Genomic DNA, 14435 nt, shown 5'->3' with positions numbered 1-14435 from the left:
TTATTTTTCCTCAAAAAACAACTGGTACGGTTCATATCTGACTCCTTTGATCTTTTCTTCCTTGTAATTACTGCAGGGATGAAGTTTGGAAGGTTAAATTGGATGCACTAGATGCTAATGAATCTTTCTTCGGAGGAGATGTTTTTAAATTTGAATCCTACTCAACTCCTTGCAAGGCTTTGCAGCAATTTGCCTGAGAACTTGAGAGATCTAATTTAAAGATTACAAAAATATTTACTTGTCTACTTTTAATACTCTAAGAACATCTGTTCACTTTGGTATTCTATTTTTGACATAATTAATCACTTAATTAGTTAATTATAACGGTTCAATGTTTCTGTGCCAAGTTTTGCTTGAATTTGTTTCATAAGTTAATTACTTGAATTTTATCTTCCATGTTCAATTTTGTGACATGACTACTTTTTTAAAGCATGGGTGCAATTTTGGTTCTATGATTTTACATCACACCATGAAATTTCTTGTTAATAATAAGGCAAATTATTTAAAAATGAGTATTTCAAAAATCAAAACTGTGGGGTGCTGATATTCATACAAACACTTCATATAATTTTAGCCATCATTGCATGACAAGTTGACAACTGACATGTTAATTGAAATTGTTAAAATTGTTTTTTTTTTGTTTATAAGCCCGTAAGCATTCATTAATGACAGACAAAGGTTACACTAATAGAATTCATAAACAGTATGAAATCCAGAAAAGCCAACCCACATAAGCAGATCTCTAGTTGTGAGCATGAATAAAAGTTGGAGGTGCTCATTTACCAGTTGCTGAAACAACCCAATACCAGTAGAAAGAAGAAGGTGCAGTAGCATGCACTAATTTACCAGCACGTGGTGTGGCACTAATAAACCAGAAACCAATCCACTCTTGGTAACCAAAAACTGTACTGCCTCTTCTGGAAAATTCTAAAAAAAAAACCTCTAGAACTGTAAAATTACATCTAAAACCACAGTGTAGGAAAAATATACAAAAAAACTAAAGTATGAAATATACATAGTAACTAACCAAAAAACAACCAGGAGACCTAAATAATGTGATTATAAGCTAAGGGGGGCAGTACTTGAAAAACAAACATGTGAAATAGAAGGATACATAAAGCCTTGATAAAAAACCTGTGTTACTATCTGCTTCATAGTTCAAAGTCTGAGAGAGCAACACATTTAAAACCCGGATTTTTTGTAACATCCAAAACATGGTTCATAAAGATATTTACAATACATCATAATACATAGAGAAAATTAATTTAATGAACTAATAATGAGAAGGGATAAACCAATAGATTTTACTAGCAAAAACTAGCTGTAGCCTCTCTAAAGGAGCGCACCTCAACACATCTATTCTCTCTCATGTCGAACCCAGGAAGTACATGTCACAATGACTCCCCCAAAAAATGAGATTTTTCTGGAATTCCAAAACCGGGGAATAAATCTACGGTAATTCGGCCTAAAATCGGGAAATAAATCTGTTGTTTGGACAATTTTCAAAATCTTGTCAACAAGGATGTAGATTTTGAAATTTAATATTTGTTTGGATATTAATAAAAATTTCGGGATAGATTTGATGCGTTGTGCCGTCTATATTTCTAAGATCTGCTGGTTGTTGTCAGAACCAACACTGGTTTATTCAATTAATGATAATAATAGTTTAATTTAAATTATTGTTTTTGAATTTCAAGAATCTTATTTAGAATAAAAAACTAGCCTTTGGTCTAGTGGCAAAAGCACATGTTCTCTATGTGAGAGATCATGGGTTCGAAACCCGGATGGAGGAAATCCATTGTTATAACAACAAGAGTATTAAATAGTTGGGTGGCTTGACCTCCAACCTTTACTAAAAAAAGAATCTTATTTAGAATAGAGATGCATCTATTAAGCAACAAGTTGCTTTTAAGTTTTAACCGTAGCTAGTTGATTTTTTAAATATGTTATACCAGTAAATACTTCACAAGTTACTTCTAACTTTATTATTTTTATTTTTTTTAACATTTATCACTGAAAATGTGATTGCATGGAGATATAGATTAACTTGCTTGGTCATTTATTATTCCTGCACTAGTTGTATTAAAGAAACAATTTAGATGTGCTAATCAAAGTCGTATGTCTTTTTCCTTCCAAGTTCCAACTCTTTCTCGTGTTATTTCACCATTGCTTAATTTAGTTATTATTATTATTTTTTTTAGAAAGATTCAAATGTCTTAATTTTTTTGTACCTTTGTCTTATAATTAACAATTTGCATTTGTTGATTTCTGATACCAGTCTTATTTGAAACGCACAAGTAAAATGCATTTTGAAATATTTTAATTTGTTGCATGATTTGTAATTTGAGAATCTGATTGCTGCTGCATTATTGTGTAGCATAAACGCTGCGTAATAATGCAGCAGCAATCAAATTCTCAAATTACAAATCATGCAGCAAAAAGATTTCAAAATGCATTTTACTTGTGCGGTAATTTGAGTAGAGCCGAGAGAGAAGGGAGAAGCTATGTGAGAGGTGAGATATAGAAGAGTGACAAGAACGAACTAGAGAAGAAAAAGTAGGGAGAAAAATTGACAACAACGGTGGCTAGGGTTTTGAAATCACCCTTGGCTGTTTCTCCGATGTTGAAAATATTATATATGAAAAATGATAGTCCTATATATATGATATTGGTGATGTAGACAGAGATTCTATTGCCATATGTATACTATTCCACTCTTTCAAAATGTATGCCTTACAAATCCAATTTTAAATTATTGATAATTTTTAGAGCAGGCATTGTGTTGCTTTGAAATCTATTTATCTTGTAAACTCTGTTTGGGGTGTAATAGAAGGCCTACGAGCATGCATGTTTCTTTGAAAAAAAATGTATATATGTATTTTATTATCAGGATATATGTATATTTAATGACATATTTATCAATTTTTTTATTTTAAATCATATTTGAATTAATTGGAAAAATATTATTAATATTAAACTCAATTTGTTTGTAAAAGTATGAAGATTATTTGGCCAACAAATTTGGGCATTCTAAATTTTGCATCAAATTTACAGAACCACATGCATGAATATTGGAAGGTGTACATGCATTCATGCCATGTCAAATATAGAAAATGGAAACATGATGCTTCGAATAGAAATGCATCTTTCAGCAACAAGTTGATTTTAAGTTAATTTTAACCGTTGCTAATTGATTTTTTAAATATGTTATACCAGTAAATATTTGACAAGTTACTTCTAACTTTATTATTTTTATTTTTTTTAACATTTTATCACTGAAAATGTGATTGCATGGTGATATAGATTAACTTGCTTTGTCATTTATTATTCCAGCACAAATTGTATTAAAGAGACAATTTAGATGTGCTAATCAAAGTCATATGTCTTTTCCCTTCCAAGTTCCAACTCTTTCCCGTGCTATTTCACCATTGTTCTTTTTTTTTTTTTGAGAAAGATTCAAATGCCTTCATTTTTTGTGTCTCGGTCTAACAAGTAACAATTTGCATTTGTTGTGTTCTGATATCAGTCTTATTTGAAACGCACAAGTAAAATGTTTTTTTGAAATCTTTTCATTGCATGATTTGTATTTGCCTTATTGCGTAGCGGTTATGCCACTGGTTTGAAATTTCTAACTGTATATTAGTTAGTAAAATATTTTGAAATTTTAGATTTTATTTTTCCATCCATGTCTTGTATGAGGATGTTGAAAATATTATATATGAAAAATGATAGTCTTATATTTATGATATTGGTGATGTACACCAAGATTTTATTGTCATATATGTATGTATTTTATTGTTAGGCAATATGTATGTTTAATGACATATTTATAAATTTATTTTTTATATTATAAATAACATTTTGAATTAATTGGATAAATTGTATTAAAAATAACCATTTTTAATGTTCAACTCAATTTGTTTGTAAACGTAAGAAGATCATTTAGCCAACAAATTTGACCAATTTAAAATTTGCACCAAATTTACAAAACTACATGCATGACTATTGGAAAGTGTACATTCATGCCATGACAAATATAGAAAATAGAAACATGATGTTTCAAATTGATGGAAAATAGCATGTTCTCGCCATTCTTTGCTTGGTTAAGAATTCATCTCCATCCCACATAAAACAGTCAAGGCTTCTATTTTCATCGCCAAATTTTTTATTTTGAGAGTAAAAAAAATATATTTTTTTTTACTTATATCATATTAATCCTAATTAACATCCTCTCTTGTATTGCCATTTATATATACTTTTGTCCTTCTTAAAGTTGTCAATGTGTATCAAAAATGCTTTGCTGGCTCATTTTTTTCCTATATATGAATCACTTTTTACAATTATAATTTTGGGTGATATTTATCACATAACCATAGAAATTGTTGCCTATTTAGAATTTAGGCGATGAATTTGAATTTCAAAATAAGGATACTAATGAATCATATATACTTACTATTTTCATGCTGATGTCAAAAATAACCAAGAGTTAATGCTCAAATGTGGAGAAAAAGAATGAAAGGAGTATTAATTAAGGGTAATCTTAAAATAATCAAGGAAATAATTCTACTCATCTCAAAATTGAAATTTTTTTATCCCAAAATAGTAGCTCTTTTTTAAGAGTTGCCCAAAATATTAAAAGTCTATGCCGCCTCAAAATTTTATATATAAACCATTGCTTCCAGCCATAAACTTACATGATCTCATCTCTCTGTTTCTCTCTCAGAACTTCAATCAAACCTTATTAGTTGTTAATCATGGTTACAAGCACCCCGATATCGATTGACGAAGCATTACCAGACGATGCTATTATTGAAATACTAACTTATTTACCTCTTGACGATCTCTCAGTTTGTCTCGAAATCAATCGCAAGTTCAACAAGCTGGTGAGCGATCCATACTTCAAATCACGCCAATCGAAGACTCTAAGCGGGTACTTGATTCACAATGGTTGCAATTATTCTTTCTTGCCGGATCGACTTGCTATGAAGTGCACACAAGTCGAAAACTTCAACAATTTAGAGATTTTAGCAAGAGAAAGATACACAACTGTTGAGGCTGTATCTCAATGTCGTGGTCTTGTTTGCTGTGTTCGTGGCGGGTACCTCAACAAACGATATTATGTATGCAAGCCGGCCACAGGACAATGCCGGTCCATACCTAATCCAAAGCTCAGGTATGCACAACTTGATTTTTATTAATTAATAATATGACTGAAATTCCATTTATAAAACCAGCATCATGTCAATTAAAGACTAGTTTTCAAAACTCTAAATAGTTAGAATAATAAATTAGTGGATTTTTCTATTTTGACCTAAATTCTCCCATTAATCAGTTAATTTGTATGCTTAGAAACTTCTTCAAAAATAAGCATACACATGCATATGTCCAACATGTAACATTTTGAATATTGCTAGATCTTAACATGATAACAAATTGATAATATTCTTAATTAGAATAGTCTAGATTGAATATATATTAGACCGGAAACAATATTTTATTTCAAAAAGTAGTGAATCATCTATAAAATAAAAGTATTCAGGCCTTGACTACTATATATATATATATATGGATTGTTAATTGCAATGGAAGGTTGTGGTAGATTGTTAATTTGAAATATCTAAGCCGATCAGGCCTTCATATAATTAAACCAAATAAATTCATTCAATCATACCAAGACCTGACCTACAACAATATATAAACCAAATAAAGAAAGTTAGTTATGACCCTAAATAAGGAAATAAACAAAAAATAATAATGAGCAATTGATAAATTCTGGTTTAGTACTAAAGTTTATTTTAATCAATTATATATTTAACGGGTAATATATAGCTATTGCATCTATATATTAAATTTAGTTTATTATTTTTTATAGAGTCTTTTCAAATAATGTTCTATCATACAGATTAGTATATATGTAACTCTTTCAGTACTTTTATTAGTATATTGCAACTTTTTATACTATTGAAGTGAATAATCTGAGTAATTACTATATATATATATAACAGATTTGAAACGGCAGCTACAGCAATAGTTGCCAGTTTATCAGGGCAGGAATTCAAAATTGTCCGATTCTCGTTACCGCGTGGGAGATCCTTGTACCTCCGTTGTGAGATATTCGACTCACGAGCCTGGAAATGGCACAGGTGCAATGATATAAACCAAGACATCCGCTTTCCAGGTGACTGGCGTCATGATGGGGCGGTCTTTGCACACGGGTCCATCCATTGGCTCACGCCACAGGGAATCGTTGCATTCAACATGCATAAAGAGACATTGAAGCAGATCGCCCTTCCTATCGAATTTTCAGTTTACGAAAGCAAACACTATGCAAAGATCACACTACGGGACGCAAAATTATCAATTGTGCGTGTCCATGATGATGATGCCGAAGTGATGGTTTGGACGATGAACAACTACCTCGAGGAGGAATGGGGGCCACAACAATTAATCAATTTTAAAATGTCGAAAATAGACGATGATCAATGGCTACCCTTGTTCATGGATCTAATTTACTCATCCAGTTCTGGTCGCAATTGCTTATCTAATAGCAACTGGTACGGTCCATTTAATATATTATAAATTAATTAAGGCTCTATCTTTCTGTTTTATTCTGGTGCATATATGGTTATATTTAACTCCTTTGATCTTTTCTTCCTTGTAATTACTTCAGGGATGAAGTTTGGAAGGTTAATTTGGATGCACTACATGCAAATAAATCTTTCTTTGGAGGAGATGTTTTTAAATTTGAATCTGACTCAAGTCCTTGCAAGGCTTTGCAGCAATTTGCCTGAGAACTTGAGAGATCTAATTTAGAGATTGCAAAAATATCCACTTGCCTAATTAATTTTAGTAGTCTACTGAACATCTGTTCACTTTTGTATTCCATTTTGACTTAATTATAATGGTTCAATGCTTCTGTGCAAAGTTTTGCTTGAATTTGTTTCATAAGATATATAATTACTTGGATTTTATGTTCCCATGTTCAATTTTGTGATATGTCTACTTTTATAAAGCATGAATGCAATTTTGGTTCTATGATTCTACAGCACTATATGAAATTTCTTGTTGATAATAAGACAAATTAATTAAAAATGAGTCCTTCAAAAATCAAAAGTTGGAGGTGCTCAATATTTCTAAGATCTGCTGGTTGTTGTCAGAACCTACACTGGTTTTTTCAATTAATGATAATGATAGTTTAATTTAAACTATTGTTTTCGGATTTGAAGAATCTTATTTAGAATAGAAATGCATCTTTTCAGCAACAAGTTGCTCTTAAGTTGTAACCGTAGCTAGTTGATTTTTTAAATATGTTATACCAGTAAATACTTGACAAGTTACTTATAACTTTATTATTTTTAATTTTTTTTAACATTTTATCACTGAAAATGTGATTGCATGGTGATATAGATTAACTTGCTTTGTCATTTATTATTCCTGCACAAATTGTATTAAAGAGACAATTTATGTGCTACCTAATCAAAGTCATATGTCTTTTCCCTTCCAAGTTCCAACTCTTTCCCATGCTATTTCACCATTGCTCATTTTTTTTTTGGAGAAAGATTCAAATGCCTTCAATTTGTGTGCCTCTCTCTAATAATTAACAATTTGCATTTGTTGATTTCTGATACCAGTTTTATCTAGAACGCACAAGTAAAATGCATTTTGAAATCTTTTTGTTGCATGATTTGTAATTTGATAATCCGATTGCTGTTGCATCATTGCATATATAGTGGTTATGCTACTAGATTGTAAGTTATGAGCAAGTCTACCATTTGAGTTTTTTTTTTAAATATACTTAATATGGTGAGTACAATGAAAATAAGCATACGCATGCATATGTACAACATGTAACATTTTGAATATTGCTCTTAACATGATAACATTAATTGATAATATTCTTAATTAGAATGGTCTAGATTGAATATATATTAGACTGAAAAAAATATTTCATTTTAAAAATTAGTGAATCATCTATAAAATAATAGTATTCAGCCCTGAATACTATATATGGATTATTAATTTCAATGGAAGTTTGTAGTAGATTGTTAATTTCAAATATTCAAGTCAATCAGGCCTTCATATAAACCAAATAAATTCATTCAATCATACCAAGACCTAACCTACAATAATAAATAAACCAAATAAAGAAAGTTAGTTATGACCCTTAATAAGGAAATAAACAAAAAATAATGAGCAATTGATAAATTCTGGTTTAGTAAACTTTCTTTTAATCAATTATAAATTTAAAGGGTAATATATATCTATTGCATCTATATATTAAATTTAGATTATTATTTTTTATAGAGCATTTTCAAATAATGTTCTATCATACATATTAGTATGTAACTCTTTCACTACTTTTATTAGCATATTGCAACTTTTTATACTATTCAAGTGAATAATCTGAGTAATTAATTACTATATATGTAACAGATTTGAGACAGCAGCTACTGCAATAGTTGCCAGTTTATCAGGGCAGGAATTCAAAATTGTCTGATTCTCGTTACCGCATGCATGGCAGGTCCTTGTACCTCCGTCGTGAGGTATTCGACTCACGAGCTTGGAAATGGCACAGGTGTAATGATATAAACCAAGACATCCGCTTTCCATGCGATTGGCGTCATGATGTGGCAACTGGTTGCCCTTGTTCATGGATCTAATTTACTCCTCCAGTTTTGCTTACAATTGCTTATCTAATAGCAACTGGTACGGTTCATTTAATATATTATAAATTAATTAAGGCTCTGTCTTTCTTGTTTTATTTTGGTGCATGGTTATATTTGACTCCTTTGATCTTTTCATTCTTTTCATTCTTGTAATTACTGCAGGTATGAAGTTTGGAAGGTTAGATTCGATGCACTACATGCAAATGAATTTTTCTTTGGAAGATATGTTTTTAAATTTGAATCCGACTCAACTCCTTGCAAGGCTTTGTAGCAATTTGCCTGAGAACTTTGAGAGATTTAATGTAGAGATTGCAAAAATATTCACTTGCCTAATTTTGGTGGTCTACATAATATCTGTTCACTTTTGTATTCTATTTTTAACATAATCACTTAATGGTTCAATATTTCTGTGCAAAGTTTTGCTTGAATTTGTTTCATAAGTTAATTACTTGGATTTTTATCTTCCCATGTTCAATTTTGTGATGTCTATTTTTTTAAAGCACGAGTGCAATTTTGGTTCTATGATTGCACAGCACAACATGAAATTTCTTGTTGATAATAAGGCAAATTATTTAAAAATGAGTATTTCAAAAATCAAAACTCTGTTATTTTTAGATACAACTAGTTTACTGTTGGGTGCTGATATTCACACAATCACTTCACATACTATTAGCCATTATTGCATAACTGTCATGTTAATTGAAATTGTTAAAATTGTTTTTATTTAATATTTTTTATAATCCCGTAGGCACTAATTAATGATAGACAAAGATTACACTGATAGAGTTCATAAAAGTTTGAAATCCAGAAAAGCCAACCCACATAAGCAGAAATACAGTTGTAAGCATGAATAAAAGTTGGAGGTGATCATTTACCAGTTGCTGAAATAACCCAATACCAGTAGAAAGCAGAAGGTGCAGTAGCATGCACTAATTTACCAGCATGTGATGTGGCATGTACGGATCAGGAAGCACTAATAAACCAGAAACCAATCTCACCTTGGTAATAAAAAACTGTACTGCCCCTTCTGGAAAAATATACAAAAAAAACTAAAGTATGAAACATACTATGGGGCAGTACTTGAAAAACAAACAAGAATATTCTAAATTGAAACAGCAGGTGAAATAGAAGGATACATACAGCCTTGATAAAAAAAAACCTGTGTTACTCGTTCTGCTTCACAGTTCAAAGTCCGAGAGATTGCAACACATTTAAAACCCGGATTTTTGTAACATCCGAAACATTATTCATAAGATCTTTACAATACTGCATAATACATAAGAGCAAATTAATTTATAGAACTAATAATGAGAAGGGATAAACCAATAGATTTTACTAGCAAAAGCTGTAGCCTCTCCCAGGGAGCGCACCTCAAAGCATCTGTTCTCTCTCATGTCAAACCCAAGTAGTACATACTCACATTGACTCCCAAAAAAAATGGGATTTTTCTTGAAATGAGAGATGAAATAGATACAGTTACCCCTACATCCATGTTCGTAATCACTGGCCATCAAGCTAAATGCATTACAATCATCCAAAAACAACATCATATCACCAATTCCGCTCAACTTGGTCCAGCGAGGTTGCTTATCATCATGGTAATTCTCAAGGCGATAAACCACAAATCGGTTATCTACATATGGTACATCATTGAAAGCTTCTTGAGGGGGAACATTTTTATGTACAACCAACAACACACCATCCCTTGTTGAAATCAACCAACAACCATGCACAGATTCATTGGGACATGAAATTGTTGATACTACATCTCGAGTGGTGTCATGAAGAACAACAACATGTGGTCGTGTTGTTGTATCTCCATAGTGATACAAGAAAATCCTTTCCATGTGATGTGCAAGGTATCTCATATATGGGACATGCATTTCAGAAAGTTGGTTTGATTTAAAAGCAAAAAATTCAGATATATTTCCAACGGGTGGAAAATGGACAGCATCACCACCACTCACATTGCAACCAAGCCGGTTAACCATAAGTGAAAAGATAGTAATATGGTCATTAACATAGTCTTCTTGATCTAATAAAGAGATATTAGAATGCTCATTATGGAAGCCCCCTACATGTTTTTTATCGAGCATAAACTCATTAGAACCTCGACTAATCTTGGTGGAAATAAAATCAAAAGGAATGGAGAAAATTTTGGTAGAGGGAAGGGCAAAGAAACTGATGTTAGGGTTTCTATATGACTCGAGTATCATAAGCCAAGGAAACTGAGGGGGGTTATCTGACAAGTCGGTGGCCAACCGCCATTGCTTGCACACAGCACGCAAGCGGATAAAATCAATTATGTCGTCTAACTTGTGTGCAATGAGGGGTAGCAAATTCGGACTTAGTTCGGCCCAGCCTTTTGGCACACTACTGCACTTGTAGTTAGCCATTACTGCACCTGTTATCAAATGCAAGTTAAAGTAAGGAGCTTTTATCTAAATAAGAAAAATCTCATAATGAATAGTTCAACAATTGCTCATATTTGCTGATTTTCCAGTTCTGACGAACCCATGAAAAAATTGTAAATTAGCACTTGTAATTGAAGAAAACTATGAAATCGTTGCAACATTTACAAATTAAGGTTTCTAACTGAAAAAATAATTATTAAACTAAAGTTGCAAAATTGTACCCTGTGCGAGATCGAGATCAAGAGACCCTGTTGTTGTTCGACGGGATCGATCTAGAGACCCTGTGCGACGAGATGAAGAGAGATCGGCGGAGAGAGGTCAACGTCGGAGGAGAGCGGCGCGGGGACAGGTCGGAGGAGATGGGTTTTCCTTTTTCCTTCGGGATGGAGAATGAATAGAGGTCGGTCGGGCTTATCTTGTATAGGGATTTATTTACTACAATTTCATTGTAAAATTTCTATATTGCACCTCTATGTTCAACCTTATTATGTTACAGCTGCATGCAAAATAAACAAATATTGCGAGTCAAAAAAAATTTAGTTACCACCTCAAACTTTTATAATTCTGACATACTTTCTAAAAAGTTCAAAAGTTGTGACGTGTGTAGTCTGTGCACTATTTTTGTTAGATGCGCAAATATATCAAATCTTTATTTATTTATTTTTGCACATGTCTCTGTGGGATTCAATGAAATAATTGAGTCAAAGTATCAACATAAATATAATTAACCTCCTCCGTATAGTCAAATGTTAACTTGTTTGGAAACCAGAAAACAATAAATAATGGCAAGAATATAAATTGCTCTAGTTTATTAGACACCAAAACTTTTTTTAATAGTTACCGGTGATTACTGCTAAACAAATATATTGATTAAAAAATTATATTTACATAAATCTTAGAAAAAGAAAAACACAAAACTATACGTCAGGCTTCCTCCGTCATTTTACACGACTGCAAAAAAAAAATTACAACCTGAACAACTATTTATCTATAACATGGCAAAATTTTAACGGGCAAAAAAATATTTTTTGCTTTCTATTCTTCAAATATACAAATACAAATATGCAGATTCACAATATTGCATTTGACAAAGAAGAAATTGAATATCATATAAATGTGCAATGCATGGTTCGAACATAAAAAGAAAATTGAATATTATATAACTACGTCTAGGTCACAATCATAATTTTAATTATTTACCCAAAAAAATAAAAGTTTTGGACTTCTATGTGAAATTATAAAAATTGAGGGTTTAGTTTGTAAATGTTCAAACTTAAAAAGAAAATAACAACGTGGCAGGGGCACTAAGGCCAGGCCCACGCGGCACATTACCCTCTTCTCTCCTTTTTGCGTGGCGCACATGCAAAAAAATAATGTAAATCAAAGAAAGAAACATAATTAAAGGGAGAAACAAAAGGAGGTAAAATAGAAAGAAATAAAGAAGAAATTTTGATAAATATAAGTGTCAGTTTCTTTTAATGTATTAATATAGCTTTTGATTGCGTAATATTGATGTATTATTTTAAAAGTTGCTCTCGTAATTACTTGGAAAAAAAAATTGATATATAATATGAACTATAATAGTGCATTATTTCCAAAACAATGCGAGAAAGGAAAAACATAATAAGTTAGTTGATATAATGCGAGAGGAAAAAAAACCAAAACAAAGTACAAGCATATAATATTGGATGAACAACAGTATTTTTGTTGTATAAATATGATTTTATAAATCATATTAAATCTTGGTATGATTCATTCAACTCGATTTTTCTGCATTTAATACAAGAAAAGCATTATCTACCGATTTTTTTATTAATATCCAAAAAATAAATAAAATTTTAAAAAATATCAAAATCCCAACTGAATTTCAAAAACTACCCAAACCGGTTATCCAATAACCGGATTTGGGACAAATTTCCGGTTAATGGATTCCCAGACTCAAAACAATATATCCGGTTAACCATTAACCGGAAAGTTATATTTTTTTTTAAAATAACATATCCGGTTAATGGTTAACCGGAAACTTGTATTTTTTTTTTAAAAAACAGAAAGTTTTAAATTTTTTGTATTGAAATATTAGAAATGTTGAATATATTTCTTTAAAAATAGATGAAATACAATATAATTTGATTTATTAGAAAGACTGCAACAAATAACTCGGATCAATATTTTTCAGACTGGATTTTTCGCGGCTGTAAGAAAAATTAATATATTTCTTTATGTGTTATTGGGAAAAAATAAAAATGCTTAGATTCTGAGTTATTGATCCCGGTTCAAAAGTCATTTCTACGTAATCCAGAAAATATTGTGATCCTTCTAGACATTTAATTTATAAAAAGTTGTATCTATTTTAATAATTCTTTTTTAATAACAATAATTAAATAACTTAAAGTTTTTGTTTTTTTTCAAAAATAAATACAACTTTTCATAAATTAAATGTCCTAGAAGGATCACAATATTTCCTGGATTACATAGAAGTGACTTTTGAACCGGAATCAATAACTCAGAATCTAAGCATTTTTATTTTTTTCCAATAACATATAAAGAAATATATTAATTTTTCTTACAGCCGCGAAAAATCCGGCCTGAAAAATATTGATCCGAGTTATTTGTTACAGTCTTTCTAATAAATCAAATTATATTGTATTTCATCTATTTTTAAAGAAATATATTCAAGATTTCTAATATTTCAATACAAAAAATTTAAAACTTTCTGTTTTTTTTAAAAAAAAATACAAGTTTCCGGTTAACCATTAACCGGATATGTTATTTTAAAAAAAAATATAACTTTCCGGTTAATGATTAACCAGATATATTGTTTTGAGTCCGGGAATCCATTAACCGGAAATTTGTTCCAAATCCGGTAATTGAATAACCGGTTTGGGTAGTTTTCGAAATTCAATCGGGATTTGGATATTTTTTAAAATTTTATTTATTTTTTGGATATTATTAAAAAATCGGCATTATGTAACTGTCGAAAATAAAATGCAAAGATCTGTACTGCTTTGGCAAACAATCAGCAAGCTAAGTTACTACTTAAAATTAACCAGAAACAATATAAAAATCAATAATGATACAAAGGAGACATAATAATTGCAAACTCCGGCCATCAATGTAGCTCTAGAATTAACACAAGTAAACAAATGAGCAATCAATATCAGTATCACATAAGAGTGTTACAAAACCAGATACCAGTCAGATAATTTTTTTTTTCCAATTCACCTTTTTGCAGCAAATCCCCATACCATAATCCTACATCCAATTGAAATATACTCAGCAAATCCCCATTTATATTTAGTAAGTTGGTGAATGTCACACCCCCGATCCGGAGGCGCGACAGTTCCAGCCGTGTCTA

The 14435-nt window shown here is 31.0% G+C and overlaps 2 protein-coding genes across 2 annotated transcripts; one reads left to right on the top strand and one right to left on the bottom strand.

Annotated features, from left to right (window-relative positions):
* Positions 1-4754: 4754 nt before the first annotated feature.
* On the top strand, positions 4755-6791 carry LOC144549285 (F-box protein At5g49610-like). Its single transcript, XM_078298005.1, has 3 exons — positions 4755-5173; positions 6006-6554; positions 6671-6791. The coding sequence occupies exons 1-3, from the start codon at positions 4755-4757 to the stop codon at positions 6789-6791; spliced, it is 1089 nt and encodes a 362-aa protein (XP_078154131.1).
* A 3085-nt stretch (positions 6792-9876) lies between these two features.
* Positions 9877-11455, bottom strand: LOC144549674 (uncharacterized). Its single transcript, XM_078298449.1, has 2 exons — positions 11302-11455; positions 9877-11064 (listed from the first exon to the last, which is right to left on the bottom strand). The coding sequence occupies exon 2, from the start codon at positions 11060-11062 to the stop codon at positions 9968-9970; it is 1095 nt and encodes a 364-aa protein (XP_078154575.1). The 5' UTR covers positions 11063-11064; positions 11302-11455; the 3' UTR covers positions 9877-9967.
* Between the last annotated feature and the right edge of the window lie 2980 nt (positions 11456-14435).

Source organism: Carex rostrata, chromosome 35 (assembly GCF_964058835.1).
Source record: "Carex rostrata chromosome 35, lpCarRost1.2, whole genome shotgun sequence".
Classification (NCBI taxonomy): Eukaryota; Viridiplantae; Streptophyta; class Magnoliopsida; order Poales; family Cyperaceae; genus Carex; species Carex rostrata.
This window is presented reverse-complemented; position numbering and strand designations above follow the sequence as displayed.

Coding starts and splice junctions, on each gene's coding strand:
- LOC144549674 (XM_078298449.1), bottom strand. CDS start 11,062: ATGGCTAACTACAAGTGCAGTAGTGTGCCAAAAGGCTGGGCCGAACTA.
- LOC144549285 (XM_078298005.1), top strand. CDS start 4,755: ATGGTTACAAGCACCCCGATATCGATTGACGAAGCATTACCAGACGAT. Junction 5,174..6,005: donor ATACCTAATCCAAAGCTCAG/GTATGCACAACT, acceptor TATATATAACAG/ATTTGAAACGGCAGCTACAG. Junction 6,555..6,670: donor TGCTTATCTAATAGCAACTG/GTACGGTCCATT, acceptor TAATTACTTCAG/GGATGAAGTTTGGAAGGTTA.